The sequence below is a fragment of the Notamacropus eugenii genome, chromosome 2 (genome assembly GCF_028372415.1).
Source record: "Notamacropus eugenii isolate mMacEug1 chromosome 2, mMacEug1.pri_v2, whole genome shotgun sequence".
In the NCBI taxonomy this organism is placed as follows: domain Eukaryota; kingdom Metazoa; phylum Chordata; class Mammalia; order Diprotodontia; family Macropodidae; genus Notamacropus; species Notamacropus eugenii.
The window spans coordinates 376,317,727-376,335,220 of record NC_092873.1 but is presented as its reverse complement, the minus strand read 5'-3'; the positions used below and the strand labels follow the sequence as shown (position 1 = coordinate 376,335,220).

The following is a 17,494-nucleotide window of genomic DNA, read 5'->3' as shown; positions in this document are numbered from 1 at the left end:
TTGAGCAGTCAGTAGCCTTCCAGATCTTTCTTGACTTACACTAGACAGAATGGGTCAGGAAATATGTCTTAACTTATAAATTTAACATAATAGCTATTTATTAAGAGCCTGTTATACCCAGGTACTTGGTGAGGTTCTAACGATACAAAGACAGAAGTACTGCCATACCATCCAGATTTTTGCATAGTCTCAACTGATTTATATGCATATATTCAATAAACATTAAATTCCTACTCTGCAATATAGTATACTTTGTCCTAAAGGAAGTCCAAAAAGTCTATGTATAAGTTACTTTACGTATGTTCCTTTAGCGCCACTTAGGTACATTTAGTACACATACCATTTAGTGGGATGCCTCCTCTTTTTTCTTAAGAGCCCTGAAACCAAGAGCCCCAGGAACAACAGTTCCTTCCCTCACTCCGCTCCCCCAAAAAAACCTGGAAGCCATACTTTCAGTCTTCATTGTGGGGAGAACGGACCTTCTGTCCCTATCAGCCACCAGATAATTGCTACTAAAGAGACAATCAAGCCAGCCTAGCTAAATAAAGCAGGAAAAAATCTGGAGAGAGATATAGAAGGTGGTATACATGAGGCAGTTCAGAACACTGACAACTGCAACCCAGTGCACAAAGGCCAAGAATCCTCAGAAGAGCAGTGTGCCCCAGGCCACTACCCCTGCTCTCAGCCTCTTCCCCACAGCCATGATGAAGAAGGGGACTCATCATGGGGGAAGGAACCCATCATCCTTGCCCCCATCAATGGCATCAGCTGATCTCATTGCTCCCACCAAGCTTCTGGTAACCCTGAAAACCAGTGGCATTTCTTAAGAGGCAACACTTGTAGATGCAATCTGGTGACTTCCTCCATTGGTGAAATAGTGGCCCCAGCTTCCACAGCTACTAAAGTCCAAGAAAATAAAATTCTCAACACCAAAGACCTTAGCATTGTCAAGGGATTCCATCAGAAAGCAGTATGTTTTTATTAATAGACATGGTATTAAAGAAGATGCATTACCATCTGCTTTGCTGCTAAGGAGCATGGGGCCTTTCCATCTGACTTGTATCTGAAACCTCCTTTATTATGCAGTTAGAATGGGAGCTCCTTCAGAGCAGGGGCTGTCTCACCTTTCTATTTTTGTCCCCAGTGCTTAGCATACTGCTGTCACTCATGGACATGGTGAACAAATGCATATTCATAATAGTCCTGTTGATCATATCACTAGCCAGTTTTTTAAACTTTCCTTCTCCTGTCCAGTAGTGTTATATATTGTATCACATGATTTTTTTTCCTGAGCAGTTCCTAGGTAGTTCATGTAAAAGCATAAGTGAATAAAGATGGTCTAAATTACCTTTACACATTTTCAGATGAGCAAACTTAAAAAAAAATTTTCAAAGGTATGTCTGATCCTTTAGCTATATCGAATAATAAAAATAATCGAAATGGTACTATATTGAGTTGAAATATATGCCAAAAATTAAAACTTTTTTCCAAAAATGTACAAAAATTTTTAATTATGCAAATGTATTAAGACAACTCCATCATGGAATACCTTTGACAGAGATATGTTATGCCATTAGTTTTGGTTTTTTGTTGGGGTTTTTTTTTATTGTCTGTAGTATACTTTTATTTCCAAATGCTTTCTTGGATTTAAATCTATTTTGTAAGAGATTATTTTTAATTCATTTTAGGGGACTAAAATGAAACTTATAAATATATAACTTAACCTTGATATGTGTATATATGCACATACATGCAGTATACATGTTAGTTTCTTAAAATGTTAATAAATTGTTTACATTCTAAGAATGTCAAATCTTTCAGTGTCTAGTGGAAAAAATGCCCTTTTATGTACATTTTATTTTGATCCATTGTTCCCAGTATTTGGAGTGTTCATGTTAGAATGGAGTGCATTATATTTATGGCACCATTTAAAATCTGATTATGTTAAATTTTGTGATTACCTGTTTAAGTAAAAGGAAACAACAGAATATTTTAATCCAAATTGATAGAGGCACTGAGTAGCATTACAACAGCATAAAATAGTTAATTTCAACTTATGTTGAAATTTGTATTATTGTTTAATTTTATGTACTTTGTTACTCCTTTGAAACATTTACTAACAGAAAATTTTCATAGATGTCATGTGTTAAAATTGTTTCCTATCCAGTTAATGAAATCCTGGGGAGGACTCCCTTGGATGGATTTGTTTTGGGAAGAGACTGTCCATGTTTAGCTTACACCATGTTCTCAAAGTAAGTCTAATGGCATGGCATGGGAGGCTTCAGTAATATGTTAAAAAATGTTAAATTATCCTTTTTTCCATGCCAGACAAAAGAATATTGTTTCTGCACCATGCCAAAAGCAAAAACCAGAAATTTGGAGTGCTATGAGAGTTTTTCCATTTTAAACTTAGCAAGTCAGACAGACTCACAGCATAAATGTTCAGTTATAACATTTGTAGTGCCATCTCATTAGAAATGTTTTACTACTATGTAGTCATTGTTCAGTTGTGTCCGACACTTTGTGACCTGTGGACCGTACTGTCCCTAGGGTTTTCTTGGCAGAGATACTGGAGTGGTTTGCTATTTCCTTCTCCAGTGGATTAAGGCAGACAAGTTAAGTGACTTGCCCAGTGTCACAAAGCTAGTGTCTTGAGGTTGGATTTGAACTCAGTCCTCCTCTCTTTAAGCCCTATCCACTGAGCAATCTAGCTATCCCATACTATGTAGTGTAGGGATCATCTGGTACACCCTCGGGCCAAGTCCAGGCCTATTTCTGTATTGCCTCTCTATGACCTAAGAATGGTCTTCATATTCTAAAATGGAATAAAACTTCGTTTAATAATATAAAAACCATTCTAAGCACTCAGGTAGCAGTGAGCCAACCAACAGGTGATAGGTAGTTGAGTAACCTCTGTTAACAAACAAACCACAAAATGCCTAGTCATCTGTAGTGTTTTTTCACTTGTAATTATGCAGTCTGCTCTTTTCTTTACTAGATGCATATAAGAAGATTTTAGAAACAACTATGACTCCAACTGGAATAGATACCGCTAAACTTTATCCCATCCTGATGTCATCTGGGCTTCCCAGGGAAACTCTTGGGCAGATTTGGGCCTTAGCCAATCGTACTACCCCTGGAAAACTTACTAAAGAAGAACTTTATACTGTTCTAGCTATGATAGCTCTAAGTCAGGTATATAATATGTATTTCCTAACTTAGATAGAAAACCAAGTGGAGGAGAGATTTTATACGTTATAATTTGTGTATCTCGCATTACATTATGTTATGTATATTTACATTTCTTATGTAATGTGGTATTATTACTCGTGCTTTTTAGTTTTCATTATATTACATATAAGAATATAAAGATTTTCGTATTGTACGGTTTATGTGGTATGCATGTCTGTTACTATAGTAAAATATTGATTTTTTTTAAATATCAGTTTGACAGATTTTTATCCTATACTTGTCCTTGGATATAGGTGAAACAGCCTAACTAGATAGAACATCATTAGTAATATCATTAACATTATTTCAAGATAGAATTTATACAGTTTTTATTTAATATATTTTTCTTATCAAATATTTAATTCAAGTCAAAAACAAGATTTTAAACAAGACTGTGTTTCATTGTCTTTATTTTCAAGTTTGGATTATTTTAGCTTGAAATCTAAGTCTAAATCTAATGTGTTTGCATTTTTCTCCTTGTTCTGTTTAGAGGGGGGTGCCTGCAATCAGTCCTGACACATTAAACCAGTTCCCAACTGCTCCTGTCCCAAACCTGAGTGGCTTTCCTATGACTCTTCCTACCCCAGTGAGTCAACCGACTATGATGTCTTCTGGTCCTGCAGTCTCTATGCCTCTTAACATTGGACAACCAGTCATGGGTATTAACCTAGTTGCACCAGTGGGTGGAGCTCCAGCCCAGGGATCCAGTAGCTTTGTACCAGCTTACCCAGCAAATCAGGTCAGTAGAGTTACTGTACTCCAAGTAATAATAAAAGATGAATTTGGATGGCTTCGTTGCAGAAAGGAAGAGCCAAATACAATTTTCATCCTTTAGAAAGAAATTTTGATGACCTTAAAAAAGATGCCTAATTCTTTGTGGTAAACAAAAACTTTTCCTCTTCATTTCTTCTGAACTTTATTATAGTGAAAATTTTTTCTGCAGTTATTAACATTAGTACTATATACATACTAAGTACTTGATAACAACTTAAATTGAATTAAAATACTAGTACCTATTGGGTTGTTTTTCCTGGGTCCTAATTATTGTATCCATGTCTTTTGATAACCTTTAGAAGAGATCATTTCAGCAGCAGCTATTATTTAGAATTCTTCTTCCTAGTTCAAGAAGGTTAAGTTTTTTAATAAACTTTTCAAAGGACAGCCAGTTAATTTTAAAGATTAAGTCTTAATTTTCAAACCAGCTTTACTATTTGCATTGATCAAAGAGCATCTAAGAATGGAGGAATAGTTATAAGACCTCCTTCATCAGTTAATGCTTTGGGGTATGTAGTTTAGGATTTTTGGCTTACCTGTGTTAATCTGGTGCCTTTTTACTTAACATCTTCCACAATCTAGGTAGTAAAACCAGAAGAAGATGACTTCCAAGATTTCCAAGATGCTTCAAAGTCAGGATCACTTGATGACTCATTTACTGATTTCCAAGAGATACCTGCTTCTTCAAAAACAGCTAATTCCCAACATGGGAGCAGGTAGAAGATAGTTGAATGTGTTTAGCATTGTATTTAATAGCATAAAATGTGTATCCCAAATTTCAGAAAGAATTTGATTCCTTACTTATAATGCCCTACATTATCACTTCTTTACCCACATATACACCTGGCCTTCACTCTTTGTTCTACCTTTTCCACCTGAAACTTCTGCTCCTGCCATCTTCCCATGCTGCTCATTTTGTCTGCTTTTAAGATGATTTTAATGCAGGTGAATGCATATTTTCAGTTAAAGAAATGACTTCAAATTCTTATATATTAGGGTTTGTAAATACTTTGGGGAGAGAGGGTTTACAATTTTGGGAGTTTTTTTAATTTCTATTATATAAGACATCCACATTTTGTAGTTTAATTTGCCACCAAAAAAAAAAAAGCAGGACTTAGATTTTTAAATATAGGTACTCACATATGTCTCTCATCTTCAATCTGAGATAAATGGTAGACTTTCAACTTTCTACACTAACAATAATTGACATCTCAGTATTTTTTAATAAAAATTCAAGCCTTTTTGTACATTGATTTATCCTAACACCTAGTTATCTTGTTTTCATATTAAAATAGCTACCTGCTTCACACAGTGATGCAGAACTTATCAGACACTGAAATATAAAACATATTTTTCCCTTAACTAACTCTTAGAACCATTGTTTTTGTTAGCACACATATCCAACTTTAATGTGTATGTTTATATTGTATAGCATCATCCATCATTTCTTTTGGATAGTGATTCATCAGTTATTCACTACTTAATTATATATATATTATGTGAAGAGAACACTTGTAGGCAGTGTAAGGATTTACAAATTAAGTAGTTGATATGATTTCTCCATCTTTTTGAAGAGCTTTGTAATCTCATGGGAAAGACAGGCCAATCCAAATAAAAACCCATGAGAAGATATACGCAGTAAACATATAGCATGTCCATAAAGTAGTGAACCTGGTTTCTCAAGTCTTGTATTAACAACAGTCTTACTACTTTAAAGGGATATATATACAGTAACTATTGAGTAAATGTTTACAGCAAGTTAACTGTAAAAATGAATTTCTGTAAAATGAATTCTATTTTCCCCACTGATTCCCACAATAAAACAAAAGACAAATTACCATAAAACATTACTCCTTTAGGGTTTATATTTTTCATTTGTCTTTAATTTGGGTCATTTAAGATGGTAGTCATACTCGGCATATATCAGCAATCTATACCTGATGGGAATTGTAGTTTCCACTTAATTTAATTTTTCTGTGCAGTAGTATATTGCAGCTTTCCCTTCCTTACATTAGTACCACATTTATAGGTCTGATTTTGACTACTTCCATGCCCTCTCTATGCCACAGAAATTTTTCCAAAACTAAAATTCCCTTAACTTATGTGCTTAAAGCTCCCAAAACTTAACTATGTTTTTTATTTTCCTAGGCTTGGTACCTCATAAATTTGGTCTGAAGTGTCCTCACTTTTCCTGGCTATTATATGGTACACTGTAATCTGAAAATTCCTTTCATTGCTTCAACAAATGTAAAATAAAGTAGTATCCTACTTTATCAGTGCTATAAATTTTTAGTTCTGTTAATTGACTTCACCTAAAACAAGAATATATTCAGGGTGATGATTAGACTGACCAGAACTGCACAGTCCAATAAGTCTTTATGAAAGACATGTAGCTAATTTAATTAAGTCTTTATGGAAGACATGAACCTTGAGTCTTATTTTTAAAATATGAATTACGATTTGTTCAGGAGCAAATGGAAAGATAAACAATCAAGTCAGGTGATAGGAGGTATAGTGAAGAACATTAGCTATTCTGTGGAATAGGAAACTGATTTGCAAAGGAAACACCAAAGAATGCCTGAGAACTTGTGATTAGTCGTTTTGATGTGCCAGAAGTAGGAGCCATTATTGTAAAAGCTTCCAGAAAAAGTGAAAAAAACAAATACTTTTAAAGGAGATGATTCTTGCTTATGAGAACAATTCAAGGAGTAAGAGGCTGCCAATAGTCGAGTTGAGGTGATCAGGATATGATGGGAAATGTTTCAGAAAAAAAGTGAATAGCATTTAATGTTAAACTCATTATTGAGCTAAAGGCAGAAAACGGTGAATTGAAGGTGACTTACACCTAGATATTTGAAAGGGGTTATGGTTTATGGGGAAAGACTGTCTCTATTTTAGCCATGTATGTCAGTAAACATTTATTAAGTGTTTACAATGTGGCAAGTTCTGTGTTAATCACTGATTATACAAAGAAAGGCAAAATATTGGTCTCACGGAGCTCACAGTCTAATGGGGGAGACAACATAGAAACAGATGAGCTACATACAGGATAATGAGTTGGAAATCATCAGAGGGAAGGTACTAGAATTAAAGGGGATCAGGAAAGATTTTCTATAGAAGGAAAATTGAGCTAGGATTTAAAGGAAGCTAGGAAGCAAAGAGGAAAAGGGAAAGTATTTCAGGCACACAAGACAGTTAGCAAAAATGTCCAGTATCAGGAGATAGCATCTTGTTCTTGAAATATCAAAGAGGCCAATATCTCTAGATCACAGAGTATGTGAAGTGTAAGAAGACTGGGGAGGGGCAGGTTATGAATGGCTTTGAATACCATACAAAGAATTTTATATTTAATACTAGAGGTAAGAGTTTGAGTGGGAGGTGGTAGGAAATGACATGGCTGGATCTGGGCTTGAGTGGAAGACACTTGTGGCAAGCAGACCAACCAGCAAGCTATTGCAGTATAGTTCAGGCATGAGTTAATAAGGGCCTGCACCAGGATGGTAGCAGAGGGCATATTTGAGACACATTTTGAAGATAAAATTCACTAGGTCTTGACAACAAATTGGATATGGGAAGGTGGGATTAAGAGATATTGAGGAATTGAGGGTGACACCAACGTTTGAGCCTTGGTGACAGGGTAGATGATGATACCATCGATAGTAATAGGGAAGTTAGGAAGGAAAGAAGAGTTTTGGGGGAAAGACAATGAGTTCAGTTTTGGATATGTTGAGTCTAAGATATTTATGATACACCCAGTTGGTGATGCATGATTGAATGTCAGCAAAGATATTAGTGCTACATAAGTAGTTCTGAGGGTCATCAGCATAAAGATGATAATTGAATCCATGGGAGCTAATGAGATCACCAAGTCAAAAAATATGAGGGGAGAGTATAGTATACCATAGTATAGTATAGAGGAGAAAAGATTCCAAGACAGAACCCTGTTGGACACTCATGGTTAGCAGGCATTACCTGGATGAAAATCTAATAAAAGAGGACTGAAAAAGAGTGGTCAGATAAGGAGAGAGTAGTGTCCTGAAACCTTAGAGAGAAAAAGAGTATTACAGAGTAGAGCAATCAACTGTATCAAAGACTGCAGAAGTCAAAAAGAATGAGGATTGAGAAAAGTCTGTTGGATTTGGCAATTAAGAGATCATTGGTAACTTTGGAGGCAGCGGTTTTGTTTGAATTATGAGGTTGGAAGCCAGACCAAAGAGAGTTAAGAAGAGAAGGAAAGGAAAGGAAGTAGGGAACCCTGTTATAAATGTCCTTCTCAAGGAGTTGAGCTACCAAAGGGAAGAGAAATATGGGAAAATAGTTAACAGGGGTGGATGGATCACATGAGGGTTTTTTGAAGATAGGGGAGATATGGCCATGTTCATCATATAGAAGCAGCCAGTAGGCTGGGAGAGATTGAAGATAAGAGAGTAGAAATGATAGAGAGGATAATCTGCAGTAAACAAGATGGAACAGGATCATTTGTGAATATAAAGGAATTGACTTTGGCAAGGAGGTTATGTGAGACAAATATAAGAGGAGATAATAGCAAATGTTATGTGATTTGATGTGAAGTGAGTTGGGGAGGAGTGAAGAAGAAGGAACTTTTAGTGAATGGCTTTAAATTTTTCAGTAAGACATGAGGCAGGGTACTCATTTGAGGAGGGGAGGGGTAGGGAAATGATGAAAGGTTTGAAGAATGAAAAGGTTTGGAAGAGATGTTTTGGTGAATGGGATAGTGAGTTAATTAAGGAGGTAAAAAAGGATTGCCTCACAGCAGTGAGAACCCAATTGAGATTACATAAAATACATTTGTATTTGGCTCAGTTGGCATGGTTTTGTGATTTTTTCTCCAGCTTTAGAAGCACGTACATTAGTAGGAAAGGCAGTGATAGCTAGAGTTTAGAAGGGTACAATCAGTGATATGATAAGAAGGCAAGGAACTCAAGAGGACAATACAGAACTGAACTAGTTCTCCAGTGGGTCAAGATGGGAAAGAAAAGAGTGTGGCTAGTGCAGTGGTGGTGGCCTGGGAAAGAACTCAGGGGTTGGGGGATTGGAAGTCATGGTGTAGCAAGGAACAGGGTCTGCAAGGCAGACTATAATCAGATAAGGGAATTTCAGAGTTTGTAAACATGGAAGTGGTATATTTGGGGGTAATGTCAATATCAACCAATTTTGAGGGGTTGAGCCAGTACAGTGGAGGAATAGGTCATATGAAATGATTATATTGAACTATAAGTTAGGGTGTTTGAAGGAGTATCAGTATGTATGTTAAAGTTCCCTAGTATGAGGGCAAGATTCAAGAGAAAAGACAGTCTGTAAGCCAAGCACTGAACTAATTGAAAACCAGTGCAGCTCCATAGACAGCAGGTACCAGAACTTTAATTGGGTAGTAGATATGCAGTGAGTAAATCTCAAAGGATCCGTTACTGAGTGATAGTGATAGAAAGAGAACTTGGAAATGGCAGTGACGAGCAAGAAATATTACAGCACCCCTACATCAACCAGTGAGTCCAGGGGAATGAGTCAAAGTGCAACCATTGCTGGGGATGGGGGTGGATGGGGGGCAGCTATATCATCAAATTGGGTAGGAATTCAGGTAGAGAAGGTTGAATGAGTGGGTAAGGATTTTCTAGGCTTAGGGAACAGCTTGAGCAAAGGCATGGAATCAGAAAAGCATAGGTTATGTATGGAGAATAGTGACTAATCCAGGTGAAAGTGAATAATATAAAGCTGGAAAGATAGATTGGTGCCAGATTTTAAAGATCTTTAATGCCAGGCTAAAGAGACTTGACTGTCTAACATACAGCAGGAAACCATTGAAGATTTTGAACAAAATAACATGAGAAGAGACAGGAGGGTGTCTGGTACTGAATAAAAGATGAAATGGAAGTGAAGAGAAAATGACTGGAAGACCTATTAGGCTATTGTGGTAGCCAAGATGAGTGGAGAGAGAGCCTTTACTAGGCTAATAATAGTGAAATAGAGAGGAGGGGATGGAAGTAAAAGATATTTAATAGGTGAAATGAATATCTTTGGTAACTGGAAATGAGAGGTGAGGGAAAAAGAAGAGTCATACAACACCAAGATTCCAAATAGGTCAGACTGAATGAAATTGTGGTACCACTCACAGTGATGTCAAAAAGAGGAACAGAGGGGAAGAGATTATGAACTCAGCCTGAATTCTGGACATGTTAAGTTTGAGGTGCTGGTGAAGCTAGAGATAGAAATTTGGGAATTATTTTGTTTTCAGTGGTGTAGAAGGGAAGAAAGCATATAGCAAGGGGAAATAAAGAGGATCAAAGAGAAAGGACAAAACTTCAAGAACTCTCACTTTTAGGAATAAAAGAATAAGTTAGAGAGAGGGACCAGGAAGGGGCAACCAAGAGACTGGAATCTGTAGTCAAGGAGAGGAAAAAAGTATCTAATAGAATGTACACTTGTCCAGAGATATGAAAAAGGAAGAGGAATTGTGCAGTAACCACAGTGTAGTGTAATTTGTTTTTGTTTCAATAGATAGGGCAGTAAGGAGAAGTCAAGTTTTGGAGGCTTTTTCTAGATCCCTTGTCTTAAGAAGCCTTTAGTTTATGTGGGAAAGGGTCATGGTTCTTAAAATTTTAAATATTATGCTTATACATTTGGGTACTTTTCATCAGTATTAGAGAACAAAAGTTAATTGTTTTCCTATTTAGATCTGAGAATGAATCTGTTTATCTGTAAATGGTATAAACACTTTCATGGTGATTACTAGTTGTTTTTTTAATAATGAGTTCAGAAGAAGACTAGAATGAATTGTTCAGTCACAATATGCATAAAATTACAGACTGAGTCATAGCTTTTCTTGAATGAGATTTCATTTCATTGGTTTTAATCAGCAACACTTCATTACCCTGAAGATGCTCTATTTTTTTCCAACTACCTTATTCTGTGGTGAAAATAATTTTAAAATTAATATTATGTCAGATTTAGCAGAAAGATTGTACCAACTTGAAATCGCAGAGCTTTAACAAACTATCCTTGGTTAGAGGGTCACAAAAGACAGAATACATCATGCTGCTGTGTGTTTTTTCTACTGCATTAGTTCTTTCTATTCAGTTGTGAAAACATCTAACATAACATTTTCTGCAATGAGCTCTAGTCTAATTACTTATAAAGCTTTTCTTTAAAGTCCATCTATGGTGTATGGATGATTACTCATTTCATTTGCAAAGTAGACATTTGTGGGCTATCTAACAGTAATATGAAATTAAATTATATCTCATGCTACTATTAGTATGCATGTGTAAGAGCTGGTTTGTATCTTGCTTGTAGGCCGCTGATAAGATTTACCCTACTACTGGGGCACAGGACTCAATAGAAATTCATTTGTATGGTTTGTGTGTGGTATTGAATGACTTAAACTGGAGTTAGAATACAGTCATTCATATGTAAAGGTTGTTCTTCCAGGGAGCTTGCCATAGTCTGATAAGAGAAGGAAAAAAAGCAGTTGTCATGTGTATTTATTTGAGCCTTCCAAAAATTACCAACACAGGGATTGCTGCTTGTACCACTTTCCTTATGCAGTAAGAAATATGTTCAGTGAAAGTCTTTTAATTTAATTGTGAAATGATGGTTGTTTTGCTACAGAGATAGCTCCTAGAATCCATTGTGTTTCTTGTAAAAATGCAAATAACCTTAACGCTACTATTTGATATCAGATGGTTTAACTTCTGCCAATGATAGTCAAAAGCAGAGAATTTCAAGCTTGGCTTCAACAACATTTCGTAACTTCTGATTCTTATCATTCCTATTCTACCTCTCTGCTCCGAACCCATTTTAAAGTATATGACTTAAATAAGGTTAATATAATACATTTTTTAAATCTAATTTCTCAGGTTGGTTGTATATGCTTGGAGCAGTTCACTTCTGTGCCTTTGTATCAAAGGACTTGATAGCCATAAGCACATACCTCCTTCTGCTCACCCCATCCCACCCCCATCTATTATTTTGGCTTAAAGAAGCGATTAGAATTAGTATGTGACTGACCACTCTCATATTCATAAAAAGATTGCTGCATTTAAGTCTTATTTTTTTTAAGCTAAAATAGTCTAGTGAAAGGATTATTATATTGTATTAGCAGAAAAATACTTCCATGACCTTTGGGCATGCAAATGATTTTATAAGAAGTATGTAATTTTTATTTTGGAAATCAAACTTATATAATTTGTACTAATGCCGAGTATTTTAACGTGTTAAACATTTAAGGGATTTTCTTCCCTTTCTATAGTGCCCCTTCTTTGATACCACTTCCAGGACCAAAAGCACCACCTTCAACAGATAAATATTCTGTATTTAAAGGAATTGCTGTTGATAAGACATCTGAAAATTCAGCTCCATTTGGAGGTAAAAAACAAAATTTGTTGACTCATAAAATATAAAACATTAAATTTTCATGTTTCTGTGATTTTGGTAGTGATTTTATGTTGTCTGTGCAAAATAGTTAACAGTTTTTTAGATAAATGTTCCAAAATATATTTAGCTGGGTGTGCTTTCACAGCAGTTTTAATGAAACTTTTGCCTTTTTTTATATGCATTGTAGAACATGGAGACAAATACAGTGCTTTCAGAGAATTAGAACAACCAGCAGAAAATAAATCGCTAGGTAAGTTTTTGGCAATATGCTATAAATCATTAATTTTTTTTAAATTTTTAGTAAGAACTTGGGATGCCTTTCCATGCATGGACATGTCAGTGAGATTTATTTAGAAAAAAAAATATATAATCAAAAAGAACAGCATTGGAATAGAGTTTTCTAGCTAGGAATTTAGGTTTCCTCCCAGACACTATTGCAGACTTAATTGGGGCTATCAAGTAGCTGTAGCTACTCCTAGAGTAGCAAACTGTGGCTTGCCAACCCCCTCCCTCTCCGTCTCTCCCCCTTTCTCTCCCCTTCTTTTCCTCTCTCTCCCCCTCCCTCCGTCTCTTGCTCACTCTTGCTCTCTCCCACTCTCTTTTTCTGTCCCTCTCACAGTTTTTCTCTCTTACTCTTTCTCTTCCGCTCTCTCCCCACCTCTCTCTCCCTCTCCCTTTACCCTCCCTTCCTCTCTTTTCCCATCAGCCCCTTTCTCCCTCCCTCCTGACCATCCACTGAGCACTTGACATAGACAGAACCTCATAGAGTGATATAAATAATAGACACTGCTGCCTGCCTCACTTAGATTCTGATATTTCACTGAGCTGTTGGCTAACTTTGTTACTTGGTTAGTCATGTTCCATTTAATAAGGATATAAAAGATGAATAGTGACTAGAAATACAAAGACCTACCCTCAGCAGAGCTTGAGATGTCATCTTAGGATTCCAGCCTTTGGGGTCACTGCTATTCCAAAGTATAGGTTGACCAGTCTCCTTTTTATTAATTGGCAAGATATAATCCTGCTTTCTTTCTCCTCATGGCAGTTTGCAGTAAATCTTTATAAGCTAGCCAGCTTTATTAGGAAGGTAATGACAAATTTATTTTAAAACAGTAGAAAGCTGATAGTGTTTTGGGGAGCTGTGTCAGAATTATCTTTTGCAATGTCCTTGAGAGAATGTGACAAGATTGAGATAGACTCTTGAGGCACAGAGATTGTTCACTGGAATCACGTATACCAACAGGATACTCATGGAATAATGTGCTTAATATATCGTGCCACAATAGTTTTTGATACGAAAGTTTCCATTTACTGTCACTATTTTGTAAGTAATTGTCAATTTGTAAACTACCCATTGCTGATTTCTTTTTAACCCTTTCACCAGCTTACATCACTAATGGAAAGGCTTACAGTTCATCAGTAAGTTTAGTTTGCTGTGGTGGTTTCCTTTTAAAAAATAAAACAAAAAGTTGTCAATTTCACAAATTATTTTAAAGTAGCACATCAGATTTTCAATGTAATTTGTTTTTATTTCATTCATATGAAGTAACATAATACATATTTTCTGATATAACTCTGGATAGAATTACCTAAAATCTTTAGTTATTTTAAAAACATTTAACATTTCTGTCCATTTGTGAAGTTGACTTCATTCTTGTTAGTGCTATATCTTGAAAACATAGACTCAAGGAAATCTGAGTGCAGTTTCATATGGTATACAAAAATTAAGATATTAAATGAAAATGGCTTTGTTACAAATGTTATGCTGGTGAACTGGTTATGTATTCTAGATTAATAGAGAAGTTCTGCTTCCTCTATTTTACATGCTTCCCTGAATTATAATTTTTAAAATAGATTTGTATTTATCGCTTTTGTTTTTTTAGTCACTATAAGTTCTCTCAGTTACTCTCCCCATCTCTCTTTACTAATAGCCATGTCATATTGGAAATTGTGTTTCCTAGAGAAAAAAGAGCAAAGTTGGTCAATAATTAGAAAAAGTCGGAAAATATATGCAATGTTCTGCAGCCATGGACTTCTACCAAGTATGGTCAGGGAAGCTTGTTACATCTCTTCTTGGGCCACGCTTGTTCTTTGTGATTTTGCGTCATTCACTTTTGATTGTTTTGTGGTTTTTCCCACAAATATTGTGTATTGTCTTCTTGGCTCTGGTAACTTAACTCTGTTTCAGATCATGTAAATCCATGCTTTTTTGTATTCATCATATTTTTTAAAGTTTTGTTGATGTGACTTGTTTTTACATTGTAAAGCATTTACAGATTACCCTCATTCTTTGAAAGATCTCATAGCAAAGTAAAATAATGAAGCAAAACTCACGATACAGTGACCTCATCTGAAAGTGCATGCAACATTTCCACAACTGTAACACCCTCCCACTTCTCTTTTTTAATTGTCTTTTTAAATTAATTGAAGTTTGTTGTGTTTCTTGCTTTCATTTCTAATCCCATCCAAAAAAAAGAGAAAAAACAAATTCCTTATAACAGATGTGCATAGTCAAGCAAAACAGATTCCCTCAGTGACTGTGTACAAAAATATATGTCTCATTCTGCACCCTAAATCTGTTACCTGTTTCAGGAAATAGTATGTTTGATCATCAGTCCTTTGTAATGATATTAATCATAGCACAGCTTTCATAGTTGTCATTATTGTAGAAATTGTTCTCTTGATTATGCTCTTCTTATTCTTTATCATTAACAAAAGTTTTCAAGGTTATTAATTTTTACTAGGAAATTATAGTATAAATTGTTCTTATTCTGCTTAATTCGTTATCAGTGCTTATAAATTTCTTCACGTCTTTTGCAGCCTCATTTTTTACAGCACAATAGTACTCCCATCACTTTCATAAGCCACAACTTACTCAGCTGTTCCTCAGTTGATGGGCAGGTATCTCAGTAGTTTCCCATTTTTTGCTACCAGAAGAGCAGCTATACATTTGTGCATAGACTTAGCAGTGGTTTATCTGGTTCAAAGGTCGAGTTTGGTAACCTTTTTGTATAATTCCAAATTACTTTCCCAACTGGTGTACCAATTCATAGGACCACCAGCAGTGCATCAATGTGCCTGTTTTTCTATATTTCCTCCAGAAATTGTCATTTTCCTTTTTTGTCATCTTTGCCAATCTGAGGAGTATGAAGTGGAATCTCATAATAGCTTTAAATTTTCTTTATTAGTGACTCAGAACATTTTTGTATGACTATAGATAGCCTAGGTTTCTTCCTTTGAGAACTGCATGTTAATATCCTTTGACCATTTATTAATTAGGGAATGACACTTAGTCTTACAAATTTGAATCAGTTTCTTAAATAAATTGGCAATGAGGCCTTTAGCAGAGAGACTTGTTGCAAAGATTTTTCCCAGGTGATTCTCTTTTAATCTTAGCTCTATTGTACTTGTTTGTGTAAAACTTTTTTAAATGTATATAATCAAAATTGATATTAAATTAATAAATATTACAAAATCTATTATTATTGAATGGTAATTTCAAGTTTTAAAGATGATCCTTTGTGACTTAGAGTTGAGATTCCATTGATATGTGCTTTGTTTTGTGTAGGGTCTTTTGGAAAGATATGTTTATACAATAGTTCCTATGCAGCGGTTTAACTTAGACAGGAAAAATAGTTTTCTTTAACAGTTGATGGAAGCATTAAAGCAAACAATTTGAAATTATCCAGACACAAAGTTTAGACAGTAAGCATTTATTAAACACTTAGCTGTGTGCCCAGCACTATGCTTTAGTACCAGAACAGAAGTAAGCAATCCCTGCCCTCAAAAGACTTACCTATGTGTAAGTGCATTGGTACATACATATATAGGTATATACAAAATAGATAAGGTAATTTTAAGGAGAGGGCACTGGAGGGTTGAGAGGAGAGGAGAATTATGAAAAGTTTTGTGTAGAAGGAGGTGCTTGAGCCAAAACTTGAAGGAAACTAGGGATTCTACGAGTTAGTTGTAAGGAAGGTACACATCCCAGCCAATACAGAGGTCTCAGAACCTGGAATTGGAGTGCCGTTTGTGAGCAGCAGTAATAAGTCCAGTCTGACTAGACTACAGAGTGAATAAAGGGAAGTAATGTGTCACAAAACTAGAAAAGTGGCTTAGCCATATTTTATAGTAATATTGGATATAATCTTGGTTTGTCTGTTTTTGCCATACTTCTAATTTATTGGGGAGGATGGATAAATAGAGTATTTATTAAATACTATGTACCAAGTTCTGTCTTTGCCTAATTTTTGCTTTATGAAAGACTTTTAGACTTTTAAAGACTTTTGAATACTGTGGATGTAGGTGATGATATTGCTATCCTAGGAACTCTGTCAATCTTAGGCCCAGATATTGGCTTATATTTTCAAATAGACCTGGTTTAATTCTTTAAAGAAATGTTCCTGTATAATATTTTCATCTGCCAACAGATCTGGTTAGCAGTCCTTTCTTTAGTCTATTTGGACACAAAGCTAAAATTTTAACCATGTCTCTTCTAAGAGTAAAATGTGAAGTGAACTTGATTGCCAGAATTCTGTTGAGTTTAAGTGAGAATAATGTCTAACTGGACCTGATAAGGAAATATGTCCTAGCTCAAGGGAAGCTAGAAACATAAGGAGCAAGACCTGTATTATCTGATTAGTACCTTCTTGTAGAGTTCTGAACCTTTTCATTGGTAAGTTTGGGGTGAAGATGAAAAAGTTAACAAACATTTAAGTGCCTATGATGGGCCATGCCCAGTACTAGATGCTTGAGAACTCTGTGGTGATAGATGACATTTCTGGGAAGGATGAATCTAGTATCCTTATTTTTCTCTTTCCAATGAAGTTTTCTTTTATATTAATGCCTATGTAATTCGGGAATATCATTTTATATCAAGTCCTGGATTTAAAATGCACAATTAAGCAAAATGTTGTATTTCTTGGGTATTAACACAGAATGTCTCATTACTTCACCAATACCATTAGTTCATATGGCCTCCCTTATTGCTTAATATTTAAAGGATTTATTCTGGATAGGCCACCATTCCAATGTGCAGCTCTCTGGTAATTAAGCACTGCGTGCTTAATTGGCCATCTACTGGGATAGAAAGTAGTGA

The 17,494-nt window shown here is 35.5% G+C and overlaps 1 protein-coding gene across 6 annotated transcripts in view; it reads left to right on the top strand.

Annotated features, from left to right (window-relative positions):
* Positions 1–17,494, top strand: part of SYNRG (synergin gamma) — an 88,659-nt gene that overhangs the window by 38,381 nt on the left and 32,784 nt on the right. For all 6 annotated transcript variants that reach the window (XM_072646968.1, XM_072646967.1, XM_072646965.1 and 3 more), the window contains 5 exons: positions 2,999–3,195; positions 3,722–3,970; positions 4,588–4,721; positions 12,272–12,387; positions 12,584–12,646. In XM_072646968.1, coding sequence (XP_072503069.1) covers positions 2,999–3,195; positions 3,722–3,970; positions 4,588–4,721; positions 12,272–12,387; positions 12,584–12,646 — 759 coding nt within the window. The remainder of the gene's footprint in view (positions 1–2,998; positions 3,196–3,721; positions 3,971–4,587; positions 4,722–12,271; positions 12,388–12,583; positions 12,647–17,494) is intronic.